Source organism: Lichenostomus cassidix, chromosome 9, assembly GCF_008360975.1.
Source record: "Lichenostomus cassidix isolate B80296 chromosome 9, HeHo_3.0, whole genome shotgun sequence".
Lineage (NCBI taxonomy): Eukaryota > Metazoa > Chordata > Aves > Passeriformes > Meliphagidae > Lichenostomus > Lichenostomus cassidix.
Genome location: NC_139490.1, coordinates 14006154 through 14025119, shown reverse-complemented (window position 1 = coordinate 14025119; position 18966 = coordinate 14006154). Strand labels below are relative to the sequence as shown.

Sequence of the window (18966 nt, the reverse complement as noted above, 5' to 3'; positions counted from 1 at the left end):
CTTAGGCTGATTATGATTATGACTATTCTAAACACAAACCAAAATAATAGCCAGTACAAAGTACACAGAAATACAACCATGCTTGAAAATATCCTGCCTTTAATTGCACTCTTTTTCTTCATGTTGAGGTCACTCACAAATTACAGTTGAAGATACTTAGACTGACATTCTGTTTTCCATGGGAAATGTATAGTAATGTAGGCAGCACCATCTACCTTGTCTAAAACAATCTGTCAATCCTTTGATCTAAAGAATGTCTGTCTTTGTTCTTAGGCTGTGGAAAAGGAAGGTTTCTGCTCAATACCCCCTATTCTGGAGCTCTGGAGCTCAGTTGCATTCTTATCACCATTTCAGCCCTTTAGATGTCTTACCACAACTGTTGCTTTTCTAGATAAGGCAGAACTCTTTCAAAAGCCTATGTTTGATTGGTTGTATTTTTTTTTAATTTGAAGGGCCTCTTTTGGGAAGCAGAAAGAACAACTTTGGAAGCATAAAACACAAACCAAATTTATCCAAAGCTTCCTGCCTAGTAGTGATGAGCATTTCCACTGTTGCATTGTAAATTGTGTTATTCTGCAGCAGCCCTTTGAATACAGCTGAACACAGGGAATGCTACTCTAGAGTCTGGGAATAATGAAAAGAATATTTTTGTTACCAAAACAGTAGTTCTGTAATTCTGGCCAAGGTCATGGTGTTACTGTGGTTGCTCTGTCATGAAGTTCTGTCTTTTAGCAGTCTGTAAATAGTTGTTAAAGGGCTGAGATAATCACAGAATCATACTCTACTAACCAGGTTTTTTTCTTTTTTTTTTTTGTTAGACAGCCATAGTCACACACAGTCAAGGCACAGCATTTCATCCCACTGCACATCTATATCCCTAATGAGACATTCTGGTAAACATACACACTGCCTTAGCCTTTGATGTTGAAACAAAGCATTGTATACTGAAGGAACCAAAATCTTGACTACTTCTATTGAGCGAGATGCTTTTGCTGAGAATGTGAGTTTGATTAGCCTTGGTCATCCCCCAAAAATGTGGTATGCCAGGCCTCAGTATTTAGAGAAAGTTGGATGTTTGGAAATGAAGTTTTAGATGAAATGGTATGGTTTTAAGGGCAGCCAGGTATACAGGCAGCTCTTTACTAAAATACATTTACCAAAAGCAATGATCAGGTAGGCACAGTAGTAAAAGTTACTATTCAATGCTGCTTAGTATTTGTTTAGAATATAGAATAAAAATCTTCCTATTAACAGTGTTGAAGAACTGCTGCAAAGAGATGCATAAAGAGTCTGGAAGTCCCTTGACAAACATTTACACAGGAGGTGATGATAAACAAACAAGAGCTAATATCTAGCACAATGCTTTTATAGGACATGTTTTATTAACAGCTTTGAATTTCTGCTCTGCTTGTCAGGAGAATCTTTTATCCTCAGACCTCTCATTGCAGATGTATTGTAAAATGTAGCTCTCTGTTTTTAAGCAGAGTATGGGGAATGAAGGGAGTAATATATCCAAAAGCATTAGCAAGTAATACTCGACATCTCTGAAGGCACATTTATTGAACACTTCAATTTGACTGTGAACTTAAATGGCTATCTCTGTTTTGGTGTTGATGTATCATGAAATTATTCTCACACACTGATCCAGGTTTATTAATTGTCTGCCAAGAACAGTAGTCCTTTCACATGGGGAGCAACGGCAATTTTTTTTCCTGTTACAACTCTCGGAGAAGTCAAAAGCCAATGTAATATTTAGGAACATGGTGCAGCCAGTTCTGCTCTCAGCATGGCAGCTGATAATGCTATAAACACTGTGCACGAGCCTCTGTGCTAAGAAATGCTAAGTTACTGCACCAGACAAATGGGAACTTTTAAATAGGACCTGATTTTCAGAAAGGGAACACTCAATACTCCCTGAAACGCAAGGGTTTCGGGTGTTTAGAAAGAAGACAGCTGAAATAAATAACACATTTCCAAAAGAGTAGGTTTAGTTCTTTTAGAACAAAGTTAAGAAATATTCAGTCTCTGCCAAGAATTTTAAGACTCATTTTGAAGGCTGTTCTGTATGAGTAAATGCAGTAGTAAAATGAGAATTATTGGTACGGCTTTCTTCTAAAACTGTGTTTTGACATATAGAGACATGTAGACATAAATTCTATCATTAGCAGATCATATTACCAAGGCTTTAACAACTTTTCTTAGATTCAAGATAGAGTTTAAGTAGGAATATATGTTTTAATATAATTTATTTGTTAAATAAAGGGAACTAGAATTCTTAACTTGAATAAACTTGGTGAATTCCTGGGATCCATTTTAACTCTTTTTTACAAAAGCTCTTAGCAGTGCTGGTTTCTTATGACATAGCTGATTGATATCACTGTATTAAATGGGAGATGGAATTTGAGCCTTTTTCAGCAGCACATGGTTAGTTTTGATAGTGTATGTTACTATATGTTTTAGCAACAATTTGCAAGTGTTGTATGAACCTTACATATTCCTGGAATAAATCAACTGGTAGTTATCTCTGAGGACACATCCTAATCTTTTCTCTAAAAATAGAGTGACAGATTATATTTACATTATGTTAAATTTTAACTGAAAAAGAAGAGTGCAGATCTGATGCTATTGCTGTGAGGAGAGGTGGAAAATTATGGAAATTCCAGCTATTATGAACACCAAGATTGATTTTTCAGAAGATGTTTCATTCCTACTCTTATTTCAAAATTGTCATTGTTCTGTTCCTTTATACACCAAGAGTCCTGGTCACTGTTATGAGAACTTCATAATGTAAATTATGGAGAGGGTAATAAATAATTGGTACATGGTATAATATGTAGGCAATAATATACAGCAAGAAGGCTGTACAGATCTTGAGTATTTTCTTCTGCCCTGACTAACACTGGAATGCATTATGGTAGATCAAATGGTAAATATATTGGTGTGAGGTCTTTCTGATTTATGTTATTTTTATGTATCTTCAACTGAATGGATGATAGATTTCTTTATGTTTTAAAACCAAACTCTGGGTAATTTGGTCTGTACCATAAAAATCCAAGCATTTATCTCTAGGATAAGACTGAGCTGGTCGACCTTGAGGAGTTTCAAGTTGCATCTTCTGAACTAATGGTAGGAACTGTAGCCTATTTCACATAGGGAGAGTGTATGTGAGTAAGAGTCAATTAATCCAAATAGATTCGGAAATCACATGCTCTTCTCTGTTAGTCTCTGAATGCCTCCAGTTCAATTAAACACATTATGTGCTGGATAATAATTTTATGATGAAAAATTGGCAAAAAACCGCATTCAGCTTGGGGCTGTTACTTCCTTGATCCCAGTATTTTTGATCACTCTCTCCTGAGAAGGTTTACCTGTACAGCAACTTGTAGTTTATGTAGGGAAAGCCAATGCAGTCACTGTGACCATTCATATATTTCCTGTAAGCACTTTATTTTGATAAGGTGAATAACTTGAGTTGTTTAGATTAACTGATGTAGCACTGTGCTTTGGATGTGGCCAGCAGTGGTAGATGTGGTTCCCTGAAGCACTGGGGAATCACACAGAAGGGGTTTCAGAGTGCCCTGGGATGGAGCCTGAGGTGTGTTTGTATCAGCTGAGCACTAAGGGCTACTGTCAGACCAGCCTTCCTCTTCTGTGCTTATAGCCATGATTGCAGCATTTCCCTGGCTTTTTTTTTTTTCTGAAATAGATGACACACCAGCCTATTCCAATTAATCTCTTCAGAGACAATCATATAATTTTTGTACTTGTAGTGCAGTGTTCCTTGACTTCATGAGCTGAAACCTCCAAACTAGCTTGAAAAGTACAATCTTTTTCTTCTAAAGGATCCTGGGGATAGATGGAGCTCCAAATTGCTCTTCAGGCACAGCTGCCAGTATCCTGGGAGACTACACCAAGCAAGCTGGTGCCATTTCCCACAGCTCCATAACTTCCTCAGCAAACTCATCTGCTAGAACCCATACAAGTGTCAATTGTCTTGAATTACCACCACCTTTAAATACAATTACTTAGCAAAATTACTTAAGAATAAAAAGACAAATGCTGGTAGCTAAGGACAAAATTCCATATTGAGGTGTAATAAATTATAAAGACAGTTAAACATCTTCACTAGAAGGAGAAATCAGAGCCTCAAGATACATTTGTAATTAAAGATGTCTATTTAAAATTTTATCTTAGTTTGACCTCCTGATAATTTATGAAGATGTATGTTCCAATGTCAAGAAATTAAGTGGAAATCATGAACCTAATAGCTTTATAGTAAGAAAATCTATATCCTGATTACAAAACCAATTAATTTTATCGGTAAAAATGTCATGCAGGTCTGATGGGATTCAGAGGAAATCCTCAGAGATGAGCATTTCACATCAATAATGATCTACTTTCAGTGTCTTCGGTAAAATCTACTGTTCAACTGGATAGAGAAAGAAGCAGATGCATTGAACAGTATAGACAGTTAATATGAGAGTCAGCCCCTCACTTGTGCTCTTGGGGGGCTTTGGATCTCTGGGTAGCACTAAGTAGCTGAAGAAATGCCATTGTATGCAGTTCAATTGCTTGTTAGTGAAAGCACATTATATCTTCATTTAAAAATTACCTAAAGAGCTAAACCTGGAGAGGCATCTAGTGACCCAAGTTCTTATACTCCATGTGTGACTACTGCTCACAGCCTTTTTCCCTTACTGTATTCTCAGAGTTATTATCTCCTATTATAGAAATCCAGACTGATTTGGTCCCCAGGATCTATTGAGAATGCTCTTCCTCACCCACGTTTCTGTTGCCACATAGAAAAACTGTTGCTGACTGACTGTGAAAAAGTGGCAAATCTCAGAAAGATGACTGATAGTGCCAGAGTGTATCCAAACTGTAATGGCCCTGATTGACATTATGGGACATGAGACATGTCATGAAGAAGAATCAAACTGTCACAGAAATAGGAAGCCTCCACATGGTGTATGGGTGCCTGCATTTGATGTTTATACAGTACACTTGTACACTAGTCCTTATTTTGTCTGCAAGTTTTATCTGTGCTCTTTGTAAAAGCCCAGTTTGGTTATCTTCAGCTGCTATTTTATAGCAAGAGTCTGACACGAAGGCTTGTAATCAGACATCAATTTGTAAACAAGGAAAACTTATGCTATATATAGAATAAATGATAGGGAGTTGTGATTTGCAAGCCTATCTTGACACTGAGGTTTTCTTTGGTGATCTTACAAATCACAGCAGGGAGTTCTGAATGGACTGTGAAGTAACCAGAATCAGCAATCAGTATGAGTACACTCATTATTAAGTCAGGTTTCAAAAAAGCACACTTGGAAAGACACTGCATTTAAATTAGATCCTTTTTACTCTGGTTTTCTATTTCCCTCTCACTTACCATTTAACCTCCTTTGTCATTCATTGCTCTCTGTGAATACAAGTGACTATGAAGTAAATTCAGAAATAATATACTGAAGAAGACTATATAAAACAATGCATAATAAATTAATGTCTGAATAATGCACCAGTGGAAGTAGATTTTCCCAGCATATTCACATGATAATCAGAAATACACAATTTATTACATGTTTGTGTAATAAATACACATTTTAAGATGAGGGCAAAATCTACCTTTATAGCTCTTTCTTATAGCTCTTTCTTCAGCAATGAGAAGGACACTTACTAACATTTATTCCCAATGTTTAAAAGCAGCGGTAGTGAAACAAACTCTCAGGAAACAAGGATGGATCTGGCCTAGGTCTAAACCCATAACAAACTTGGGAAGAGCCTCTTCCTTGTGGTCTGGAGCCTCTGCCAGGTAGAGAAATACCTCCTTTATGCACGTTCAAGCTCATAAAAAGCACACATATAAGCATTATAAAACTGTAAGAATGCAGTGATCCATTTTGCTGGCTAATGATGCACAGAGCACTCACCTGATCTGGAGCCAGGTGAGCATTGGTGTTGTGCCTCCCCCAAACACCCAGACTGTGAAGAACACGATCAGCAGTGCTGTGGTGAACATCATTTGTTTGGGCTGAGAGTCTGTGTCTCGAATGGCCAATGCAAATGCAATTGCACCACGTAAACCTGAAAAAAGACAAGGACGATGAACTTACTGGGGTGGAGAAACAGAATTTTAGTCTTTTCAGTCCAAACCCACTTCCAAGAGCAGAGGAAATTTTCAGATCATAATCCTGCTTATAAAATACTGAATCGTGCTAACTGAAAGGATGAGGTTTAATGCAGCAGTTTTGAAATAGTGGGAAATGAAAGTACTCTCATATTCACATAATAACAACATGTTTGCTTTATGACTACTGAATTCTTTGTCTTGAATAATTGCAAATAAATAATCTGAACTTAATGCAGGTTGAAATAGAAATCTGTCCTGTGTTAAGTGGGACTACTCATGAAGTCAGGAGTGAGTGAAAAAGAGGATTGGCATTAAAATACTAAGCTACACATTTATTCCTTGAAAACGTAGAATATTTCTTTAAAACACCTTTAAAATAATTTGTTGTTCTAAGACTAGTCAGAAAAAGCATGACTTTAAAATAATGAACAGTTTTTCAAAGATGATTTAAAATATCTTAAAGGGGATGTAGAATAAATTAGTATACTTGAAACATTATAATAGTTGTAGAACGATACACCTACAGAAAATTGCAAAGATGGTGAAAACAGCTAAATCAGTTTAAAAAAAAAGCCCTAAAGGTAGTAATAAGGTGACTCAATAGGTCTTCACAGAATGCCATGTTTAAAAATTGAGGGGGAAAAAGCCTGCTAATGCCTGCAGCCCTCAGGATGCATAATACAAATAAAACTCTATATTTTCCAATGCCTTTCATTTATCTATTTAAATTTACTTTATTGTTTTCTAAAAAAAAAAAAATTTTCCAAAAATAAGTGTAGAGAGCAAAGTCATTACATGTATACAATACACACTGAATCCAAAAAATACTTTGCAACTATTGAGAGATTAAATCTAGTAATCAAACCTCTTGTAAGGCACTGATGACATATGCAGAATCATTTAATTAACTGCTAAATGCAGCTATTTTTGGCCTAGAACTCTAAAGCTCTTCAAGATTACACAGCTAGAATGTGAATTATATGGTATAGAAGCTGGGCAGTTTATCCAGGGAGCAGCACAAAGCCATTTCTGCAAGGAAGAGACAGACTGGAGTTGCCCTTTCTGAAAACAGGCAGTGGCAGCAGGTTCAAATCACTGCAGGCAGACACTGGGCTTGTCCCTGGCTTTGCTTTTGTGTAAAAGACATCTCTGAGGATGCAGATGCTTCACTGTTTTCTTACAGGGGAAAAGTATCAGCTCATTTTAAACACATCTGAGGAGGGAATGAACCACTCTTGAAATAGTATTTTTTTTCAGTGTTTGTAGTGATAATACGGATGATTAGCCCAGCTATATTTCAGTGGAAAACAGTGCTGCTTTCTACAATTGCATCACGCTTTTAATTTTTAATCTAGAACATTATAAGAGGGGATATATATATAAAATATATGTATATATACACGCACATATATATGCATATATGTATATAAATATATAAAAATGCATATATAAAATATTTGTATATATATAATATATGTGTGTATATATATTGGTATGTCTCTACTTCTTGAGTACTGGACTGGCTGTTTCTTCAGTTTAGAAAAATAGTGAGTGACTTAACTGCATTTTTCATTTATAAAAGGCTCAACATGGTATAAGAGATAATTCAGATTCAACTAAAGTCATGTCTGAAGTAAAATAAATAATCAAGCTAAGCATGTGTTTCCAACTAAAGCAGTGAGAAGCAGGTGAATACACCTAAAATGTAAAGACTCAATGAGAAGCAAGGAACACTACCATATGTATGTGTGTGTGTGTGTGTGTATCCATCTGTCTTTCAAAATACATTCCAGGTAAAAATGCAGATGAAGGAAGGGAATTTTAACAACCTCAGAACATGTTGAGATACTGAAATAGACTGAAGTTTAGATTAGATTTTCTGTAAAACTTCAGGGAAAAATGCCAACAAAGTCCAGTGGAATGACTGGATGCAGTGGATGTTGGTACCTCAGCTTCACCTGGGGAGAGTGGTGCAGCTGAAGGAAAAACTCTGATGAACCATAAGCAGAGATTCTCTCTCCTCATCTTTCAGAGATGCTGTACTGACAGCAGCTCCACATCTGTGTTAATCCATTCATCCTTGGGCTGTATCACAGATTTTCCTGCCAGATTTTTTTTTTTTTTCCTGTGCCAGCCATTAGGGATTCATCTTTAAGCAATATTCTTTAATGTGCCAGAGCTTTTAAAGAAAACCAGTCGGGGGTTAAGCTTTAGAGTCCCGTGGAATAGAACCCTGTGGGGTCACATGGAATGTGCCCTGTAGGGCTGTTAGCCATCCTTTGCCCACACTCCACACACACCTCTCCAAACCCAGCCCTCTGAAGAGCCTGTGAGGCCTTGAGTGTCGTTGGTGTGAAAAGAATCTGCCAGCAAAGGAGGCTTTCTGTGGGTAGAGCTGGTGTTTTGGTTTTATCTCTAGTTCTCTGCTCTTTTCTTCCTTGCTTTCTTTTCTGTTTAGCTGATTTCTTTCCATATCTATGTCTCTTGGAAAAGTTCACATTGACACTTTCCACCTCCGTGTCTGTGTGAGTGTGCAGATGTAAAAGCATGCACAACAGCTGCCTGTACATTGGCGTTTTTTTGGTTGTCTTGGATTGATGATATGATAATCCTTTATCCCCTATCGTTGGCTTATATGCCCAAGAAAGAAAAAAAAATGTGTGGTCCTGTCTCTTTAACTACACCCAGCCGCAGAGAGAAACGCGGGTTGTTTTGAAAACATTTTCCCCAAGCCTCGCTCCGGGGGAGGATTGGTCGCCCGGCAGAGACTGCGTGCTGGACGGGGGGTCGGAGTGAGCTCTGTTCCCGTTTTTTCCATTCTTCTTCTTTTTTCCTCGTTTGGACCCCTTCTCTTCGATCTGCTTTGCCACCCGGAGACCCAGGAGGGCCAGAGGACAGCAGAGCTCTCCAGGGAGCTCCACCGGCCCCGGGTGGGGGCGAGGAGGAGAGGGACTGCGTCTGAGAAAAGGACTTTTTAATCAGGTTGAATAACTGCCTTTCACCTTGTTTCTCCCCTTCCCCTGTGCCTTGTAGGGCACTCTGCGTGGTTTTGTTAAATAAATAGTTTTTTCTTCACTTTCATCTGAGAGGTTCTGTTGTGGGTGGGGGAGGGGGTGTCGGGGCCCTTTGCTCTCGGAGGAGAGAGAGTCTTATCATTAACCCGGGACATTGGTTTAATGTTTCATTTGCGTTCTTCCTTTCCAGACTCCACTGCTGCTGTAATGCCTTGTATTAACAGCAGCCACCCCTGTAGCACTGTGTACCACAGGCCTTTCTGTTGCTGATTTATATGTTGTAGAAAAGAAGAAAGCACAGCAAAAAGTAAATAGGGATGTTGAGAGAAGAGTGGAAGGTGCAATAAAGTCTAAGACTTTAAAACATTTCTTTTTCACATGAGCAGAGACTGCTGGACTGCTCACTTTAGCTGATGTTCAGCTTAATTTGAGAAGTTCAGGCTTAATTATTCCTTGCATAAAGGACTAATCAAGTTTTCATTTACAATGGAATGTTATCAGGAATCATGATTAAAAACAGTTATAGAAGTGAATCCACCCTCTGTAATGTATTGTTAGAGGAGTGGCAGAAGCAGATGAAGAATGTGATAAATCAAAATGCTACATAATCCATGTCCAAGCCTAACTCTTCCACCTTTTCTCAACTGTATTAATACTCATCAAGAAGCAGAACTTAATGACTTCATGAGAGTTCTTTGCAGAGTAAGGTATAATCAAATGCTAATCAACAGTGTACTTGCCTGACCTTAATTGCTTTTCTCAGCAATTTTTCTCAGCAATCACTTTGGTGATTGTGGCAGTAAAACAAGCAGTAAATGTTTGGTGGATTTGGTAATGATAAGATAGAAAACAAAACTAACCCCAAATTTATTGTTTTCTACATCTAAATGTGTGATGCTGTGGTGAATGAAGCTCATTTTTCCCTGTGATCAACTAGAACCTGATGCTCTACCAGAACAATGAAGGTGGTAAAACACACACTGAGGTGGTGGATGCCTCATCCCTGGAAACACTTGAGCTCAGGTTGGATTGAGCTCTGAGCAACCTGATCTAGTTGAAATTGTCCCTGCTTGTTGCAGGGGGTTGGACTGGGTAACCTTTAAATGTCCCCTCCAACCCAGACTGTTCTAGGACTGTTGCTACTGACATTTCATAGATAATGTTTGTCTTCAAACTCAAATTTAATGTCTTGTTTACTCATCAGAAATGTCTCTCTCTTCTGGTAGTCATTGTCCTCTCTGTTTATGACTATATACAGTGTGATCAGTCTATAGCGCTAAGAATGTTATTGGTAACTAAACAAAAATTGTGGTGCATCTTAAAAAATACAATTACACAGAAGATCTGTGTATCCTGTGAAGTGTGCAGCTCCTGGCAGTGTTGAGACACAGTCTATTATAGTTGCAGATTATGCCGTTTACTTTATTACAATGTAAAGACGTTTTTCTCTACAAAACAGAGGGTTTTTTTTCTTTGAAAATAGTTAAAATTACTTTTCTGGGAATTTTAACATTTACATTTTAGAAGCCTGCAATACTACTGTTTCAGTTCTCAGCTGCCAGATTGTCCTAGAAAGCTCATGTGTGTGAGTTCTCATGTTCAGTTGCTGACTGCAGGCTACTTTCTGCTCCTGTTCCGAGGAGAATGAAATTTTACTGCAGAAAATGTGGACAGAAATGTTAAAGAATGAGATTTCAGAAGGTTTTTCATTCTGTACTTCAGCTGATGAAAACCAAAAGCCAAAATGGAGCGCAGAAACTAGATACCAAATGATATGAAGCTATTTTTCGTGCTGTTGTCTAGTTGGCCACCTGCTAGGTTTCCTAGAGGGATCTGCAGATCCCAGTTACCTGTTGAACAATTGCAGGGCAGCAGTCGGGCTGACAGGCAGCTCCTGCTGGATGTGTCATCATCTCTCACTCCAGTCTCGCTGGAATTAGCTGACATTTTCAGTGGCTGCTTTTAGCAGAAGCATTGAATGGGTATAGAAATGAACTGCAGTGTTGCTCTCTAGAGAGTTGGAATTACAGAGGCATAAATGAGGCCCCCTGATGTGGAGTACTCCTGGGGAGGCAGCCTGAAATGCAGCATATTGTATTTCACTTGTTATCTGGCTAAATGGATCGCTGTACATCAAGGCTGTCGATCAAGAACTGTTATCCATGAAAATTTGGAATAAATTTTTGTGTGAAAAGCAGGAAGATGAAGCAAAAAAGGCGCTGAGTTTCTAATTTTGGAAAATTATGCCATCAATAGCATTGGGGGAATCTGCATTTCTGTCTTTTACTGAACGATATTCTTAGCTTATGAGTGAGTTTTTCCTAACTAGCATCAGAAAGTCAAGTGGAACTATTTCTAGCTTGTGCAAGTAAAAAACCAGAGTCCAGATGAGCTTTAACAGTTCAGGGAATGATGTGCAAATCAGACTAGAACATGGCTCCCTCTTCTGGATTTTTAATTTTTTTTTTAGTATTCTACAAGGTTAAAAAAATCAATAAAATTAAATATCAAGCTGGAATACATATGAAAAAGGTCTGTGGAATAAGTCTTCTAGTCTCACGTTTCAAAGTAAAACTGTTCCTGAAGTTTAAGGAATTGCAAAGGACCATGTCTGATCTGAGTATCAGTGCTAACAGTGTCCCAGTTGGATATTTATTTTTTGCCATGTAAAATACTCTCAGGTATAATGCAGGTGTCTCTAAAACAACACAATATAAAAACATGGCATTCCCAAATTGTCATGGAAGTGTAGACAGATGGGGGGGACAATGGATTGAAAGACAATGGCTTCCTGGGCAGTGCATTTCCAAAATGTTAATTAAAATAGGTCAAGAGCACAGGGAAGTTGATGAGAACACAGCCATTTGCTTCAGTAGCTTTGAAGAGATGACCTTGAGTTTTAAGATAATGAATTCTTTGTGATAGATGTGGCTTTTTCTAGTGATAGATGACTATTTTTGTCAGTCACGTGAATAGAAAATGTGAATAGGAAAAATACCAAAAAATACTAAAATAGCTCTTACCTGAAAACATCATCATGTGCTGAAAGCTCCTGGGAATCTTTTGTTTTCTACCCAAATTCAAAAGGAAAGAAAGTGGGTATATGTTGGAAGCTCTTGCTACAAAAACTCCCACCTAAAATGTAAGATGTTGAGGAAAATAGTGGAGGAACTACTGACAAAACCAGAATTAACTTAACCCAAATATTTCTCTAAAGTTATTTTCAAAGTGTAATTAAACAAATATGATATTACCTTCTTTCATGTTTTACATGCCATGTCCTTCTGCTTCCAATAAAACTATGCAGTGGAAGAGATTTTCCTTCCCCAGCCATCCCAGTTTTATATTCATCATAATATATCCCACTTCAATCACTCTGCTTCTACTCATCACATTTGTGTCACATGTGACTTCATCCCTTCAGGAAAATGCCCATCATCAATTGCAGAGATAGCATTATCTCCTTGAGCAGCAATTTGCAGAGAATAAATGTGCTTTTGGACCTGATTATTACTTCCTTATTTTCTGGTGATTCATATTGTCTATATCCAGTGCTTTTTGCTTTTTCTTTCCCTTCTCAGTGGAGATTCTTTTGATGAAGTTCTTTATTACTCCTCTGTGGAACTAGCACAAAAGTTGCCTTAATTAGAAGCATGAGGCCATTATCAGATTTAAAGAAAGGCGATCAGAGCTCCTTATATATGCTTTTTGCACATTTTTGCCCTCCCCTTGTCTTGTAGCTCTTAGGGCTCAGTTATGTCACTCCCAGTCTGAGACACGCTGTGGACTGGAGAACAGATAAGTGCTTGAGAGGTGATGTGTGTCCCATCAGCTGTGCCAAGAGCTGCCTGCAGCTCCATGGCTGGGGAGATGTGGCTCTAAGAGCAGCATGTCCTCCTGCTCAGCCAGCCCCTCTGCAGTCTGGTGGCTCTCAGGGGGAGAGAGGGGGGATGGAGCCAGGTCCCTGCGCTGCTCTGCACTACAGCCCCAGCCAGGGTGCTGCTCCTGCTGCCTCCCGTGCCAGGGCTGCAGGACACAGTCACTGTCCTGCCCTGTTGAGGGGCACAGTGGGCACTTGGGTCCTCCTTGCCATCCAACCCAGCCTGTAGCCACGGGAACTCTGCTGCAGTTCTGATTATTCATTTAGAAATTACATATAAAAATTACTGCACATAAACAGTATGATCCCAACTTTCAAAGCTATTACAGTTCATTTAAAAGTAATAAGCAGAGGGCTGCTTCTCTGAGCCAAAAAAATTTCAATGTATAAATTGTTGGTGAGAAAAGAATCTATACCACTGTACAAGTCTGATTTGTTGAGAAACCATGGCAGAATTAAAGGCACAGAGTTTGTCTTCTTAACCACATGATGGTGTAAATAATTCTATATACACTAGAGATATCAAACATAATAAGGAAAGATTTGAGCAAAGCAGAGCTGTGTGATTTTTAAGGAATTAATATAATTTAAGTAGTTTTGGGGAAGTCCTGCTTAAGGCACATATCTGTCTGGAGGTAGCTCTACAGTCTGTGGATCAGCTCTGGCTGCAGAAGGAAAAAAGGTTTTGTGTGTTTGCATCTGTCCCCACAGATGTGTCCCAATACTGATCACAATTTCCCACCCCCTTTGTAAACCATTGGCAAAAGTTCCCCAGCTGGTTTAAAGCTATCTGCCTGTAGCAGAGGAGCAAACCAGCAACTGTCCAAAGAACATGGGCTTACAAGCACTGGGGCAGTTATAAGGATATAGGTAATAGATGATTGCACTTGGAATTGACAAAAACTGACTTTTAGTATTCAAGGAATACTAAAATTGGTTTGATTGTTGCTTGGTTTGCTTGTGGACTTCTTTTTTTCACATGGAACATGCATTCTTTTCATGTACAAACACACACATACAGAGATACATACTTTGAAGCAAAGGATACAAATGCACCAAATATGAAAAGAGGATTGAAGATGTGATTTTGAAATGTAAATAGTGCGAGTCCCATGTAGCAGAAGATGACATTCTCAGCCAAAAAATTCATGAACTCGAACAACTTAAATGAGAGAAAAAGAACATAATTATGACTCATGTCTGTAACAAACTACTGATTATCCCAGGTTCCCTCGGAATACAGAACTGTTTAGATGAAAGGAACAGAAATTGCTGCTATTTCAAGGGTGGATTTTAAACCCACCTAATTTGCTATACAGGATACAAGGTGTCTTTTAGCTTCAAAAATCACAGTGGCTTGCATGTTTTTCTCTGATTTGTGTATGAAAGTTTGACATAGACAGCTGGTAAAATACATAAACAGCAAGTAAGTTATACAAGCTTCAATGCAAACTGCAAGGAAGCTGAGGGAATTTAGCTTCACTCATGTTTACAGTCTTTCTTACTACCATGAATTTTATACTGCAGATGGAAACTCTTATTGCACTGTATGGACATCAATATCAATACTCATTTCAAACCAAACTATTTAAAATATCATTTAAAGATGTTATAAAATAAGCTTAAAATACATGATTAGGGTAGAATTTCTTCTGTGAAAAAACAAGCAAAGCCAAAATATTAGTTTGCCTTGAGGGGATGTTCTTGATTGTATTTGCAGCTGATTATATTAAAACTAATAAAATAAATTTTCCTATATATCCACATCCTGAAAGAAATCAATCATTGCTGCCAAATAACCACAGAGGAGAGAAGAAGGGGGCTTTTCACTTCTGAAGTCACTTTTGAGCTCAGGAATCTATGCTAACCAGTCCTGATGCTGAGTTTGGACTGAAGTTTGTCAGTCTGTCTGCAACCAGCCATACATCACTGTCCAGAATATTACTAAGGAGATGTTTTATTCATCCTCAGTGGGTTTATATATTTTTGGTAATATGTTTGCGCTTCTAAAAATAAATATCCAGTAACAGTCACTAACATTCAACAACGGAAAAATGAGAGCTGTCACAATCATTAAAACAAATCTGAGAGGCAAAATGGCATAAAATCCATTATGGGAGGATATTTTGGAATCCATGGCAGCACTATCAGTTATCCCAAGCACACATTCCATAGCCCTCATTTTGTGCTTCAATACTGAACAACACGAAAATAAACACAAAAAAATAATTGCAGGTTAGCTGATCTAAATTATTTGAATTAAATTTAAATGAGAGAAAATAGTTGTCAAAAACTTCAAAGTATGAGACCTTGTAACCCATAGAAATTTTGATAAATCCTTGCATTTCCACTTGGAAGCAAACTTGATCCCATGTCTTTGTGGGAATATATCTGATGCATTATTGAAAACAATAGAAAAAAGTATCAGGAATGCCATGACAGGATCTAGATCTCTATAAAATAGAGATCTGTGTCTATATGAAAATCTTTTGAGGGAAGGATGCAGATATGAGGAGCCACAACTGCATACTTTAATTGTTAGTATGAGATAAAGTGCTTCACGTGTTTTAAAGTTGAATGATATTTCATTTTTCATTTTGAAAATTTCATTCAAAACTCAAAAAAATTTACAGTAGATGTACTATTGATACATTTTAGAAACAGAGATTCTGAAACCAAATTTCCTTTCTTATATCTTCAAAACTTCAGTTTTGTTAACATACATTTTTTGGAGGAAAACAGATTTTTGCTACATCATTGCTTTAGCTCTACACTTTTTCTCAGCAATCTTACTAAATTCAAGCTTTTACTCTTTCCTGAAGTGCTTTCATGGCATAGCTGATTTTCAACTTCTCACCCCTGGTCTCCCAGCAATCTGATCAAGATGCAGTCTTTATGGATTTCTGGTGAATCCAGTTTAGTGCATCTTTTTCACTTCCCTATAACTTGACCTCATTTACTCACTACATGCATCCTGATTCTTCCTACATCAAACTTTCCAGGCTCATTTTGGTAAATGATTGTTAAAGAGACAAAAATCCCTGTTTCTTGTCTGAGCATTTCCACTCAACATGAACAATATATTCTTCCTTTGATCCCTGGACCAATGGGTTGTGTCTCACAGCACAGGCCTGCTGGTTTCCTTGGCCACATCATTTCTGTCAGATGCATCCAATGCTGAAATTATATTGCTGGATGGCAATTCTTTTTTTTTTTTTTTTTTAAGAGCAAATACAATCCAAATCCCTTTTTTCTTTCTGCGAGTTTTTTGAGGTTGGTTTTTTTTTTTTGTGTGTGTGTGTGTGTGTCTTTGCTGAACTGTGCTATTTTTTTTTCCCTCTTATCTCTAGTTTCTCCATATTTCGATCTTTCACTATCAGAGTGCTGCTTACTTGCTACAAGATTAAATCCAGACTACTTTTTTTCCTTTGTGTAGGAAAAATCCAGGTGCTATTTCAATAGCTAATTTCGAGCAGGCTGCACTCCTTCCTATTCCAGGCACAACAATGATATGGTCTCTTATCAAAGATTCAGCTCCTTGAAATGGTAAAACTAACTTGTTAGCTTCATTCAGAATTTTCTGTGTTCCCCACAATAGTGTGCTCTCTCTTTTAAAAAGTCTATTGCTCATATGACAATTTATTCACTGAGTGCAACTTATTCAAATTTCTCACCATGTATGAGAAAAAATTAAATAAAACAACGGCTTCAGAACTAGTTATTGTCATGAAAGAAGTGATATCTTAATGCCTTTTCCTGGAATATGACACTTGGAGATATAACATAAAAATTACCCACTGTTCTCCTGACTTTACTTTTATTCATGTATTTAAGCAGAGTATTTTATTTAGTGTTCAGCTGCTGCATTTTGTTCAACAGTAATACAGAGCCCATGGAGAGATTCCATTTAGCACTTAACTGTCAGTGCTGTGCAGCACAAATCCCTTCAGAGCAAAACAATTTGTTCTAAAGAGATCTTCTGAAAACCATGTTAAGAAACAGCCTGCATAGCAGCATTTTCCCAAATTGCCATGCCTTTCTGTCACATGTTTCTGTCATTATTTTAAAGATAAGATGTCACGACCTTTTGATGAGAAGTAGAAAAATAAGAGGAATAGGCTTTCAACTGTAATTTAAAAATTCCAGGGTCATGCAAGGAGTTGCACCATACACAGGAGCCTCTGGATGACATCCTTTCCTGTCTGAGGGCCATAAGACCAGCTCCATGGTCTGCATAACTGCCACTCAGATATTTTTAATATTTTGAATATATGTACTTGCAAATGGGATTACTTTCATGGGGAGAAAAGTTAGGATTAAAGTCCTAGATACTGAGTGTTTGGAAGTGTTTTTTTCTACAACCATAAATTCCCTTCCCTTGCCACCCACACAGACAACCAGCCTCTTTCTACTCTAAATGAAATTGGCATTAAAGTGCTTATACACCACCATTAGTTTTCCCAAGGCTACCAGAAATCCATTTTAATATACACATAGCAATAAGACATCTTTTTGTTATAAAGCTAAAAACCTCATTTATAATGTGGCATTTCTAACCCTCTGCGAAGTCTATAAATCTGCTTATACTTTTAGTGTAAGAGCTGTAATAAATCACCAGTGTCAACACATTGCAGAGTAGAGTATTAATTACAAAAACACCAGTTCAGAACTAATCCAGGCACTTGGTTTAGGTGTTTAGCTCAGTGAGTTACTGAAAATGGTATTTGCTTTTCTTTGGTAATTTCCTCTGTAAATAGTGGTTATTACAAAAGATTTATATTAAAATTGACGTAATATTTTTGTACTTAAAAACACTTCCTTCACTAAATATGCTTCACTTTTCTATTACTCTCAGCTGTTGTAAGTACTAAGAGGCATGTGCAAAAATTTGGTTTTAAGCTGGGACATTCTTGTGGAAAATGCTTCTTGCAGTTCAGTTCACACTGGCAGAGGAAGGAATCAATCCAGGCTATCTGCACCTCCAGCCTTGCTGTAACCACTGAGTTTATCATCTTGCACCATTTTATTTTAACTCATGTGAAAAAATTTATATGATATAAAAACTGTATTAGTTTTATCTTTTCAGCGAGATAAGGAAAACTTGGTCTTTTTTCCTCTCCCTCCTTTCCTTCACCCCCACGGTTGAGTTCCAGCCAATTAGAGCAATAAGCTATGCCAAAATGGCTTTTCCAACTTGATTTATTTTCTAGAGCTACTTATATTTTCACTGAGTATTAGAGAGATTTTCTAGGTAAGTAATTAGTGCACCTAGAAGATGGAACACACTAAGTACCAATCTTGTCTGCAATAAAAATAGAATTCCTTAAAGGAGCATCAAAAGGAGAAAATGAACATAATCTGTGCCCCAGTTCCCTTGTGGCTGGGAAGAGGGGAAATGTAAGATTTTCGAATACTGATATTTTAAGGAACATTTCTCATCTCAAGGGAATAGAGTTAGTATGACAGGACTGGGTAAAAAGCAGAATGGCAAACAGCATTCTTTCCTCTTGAGGGAATAACATTAGTATGGAGGTATCGGGTGGAAGCTGAATTACATCCACAACTTCCTTCCAGCAAAACTTAGTGAATTTTAATCATTGATGGCCATATTGCATTCGTTCACTTGATTTAATATCAGCTGAAGGAATGCCATCCACCTCTTGCAGGTACCTGCAGGCCTTTTGTAGGTGCACTGATTTTGCTAAAAACATGGAAAATGCCACCTGTCTGGGGGGTACCCTGCAGGGATACATTCTTGCATCAAAGCAGGGAGAGTTTCCACAGTCTAACAGCATCTGGGATGTCAAATTGATTATACTTTAAAGAGAGATTCAAAGGTGGCAGAGCTATTAAAAACTCAGGAAGTCAATATTAAGTGATGGCTATAAAATTTATTATATTTGTATAATGCTATTTAATTAGATCACAGCTATCAAAAATAT

The 18966-nt window shown here is 37.6% G+C and overlaps 1 protein-coding gene across 3 annotated transcripts in view; it reads right to left on the bottom strand.

Moving 5' to 3' along the window:
- The window catches only part of SLC9A9 (solute carrier family 9 member A9), a 171868-nt gene that overhangs the window by 62184 nt on the left and 90718 nt on the right, over positions 1 to 18966 (bottom strand). For all 3 annotated transcript variants that reach the window (XM_085069497.1, XM_085069499.1, XM_085069498.1), the window contains 3 exons: positions 14073 to 14186; positions 12168 to 12279; positions 5931 to 6084 (listed from right to left, as the gene is read on the bottom strand). In XM_085069497.1, coding sequence (XP_084925623.1) covers positions 5931 to 6084; positions 12168 to 12279; positions 14073 to 14186 — 380 coding nt within the window. The remainder of the gene's footprint in view (positions 1 to 5930; positions 6085 to 12167; positions 12280 to 14072; positions 14187 to 18966) is intronic.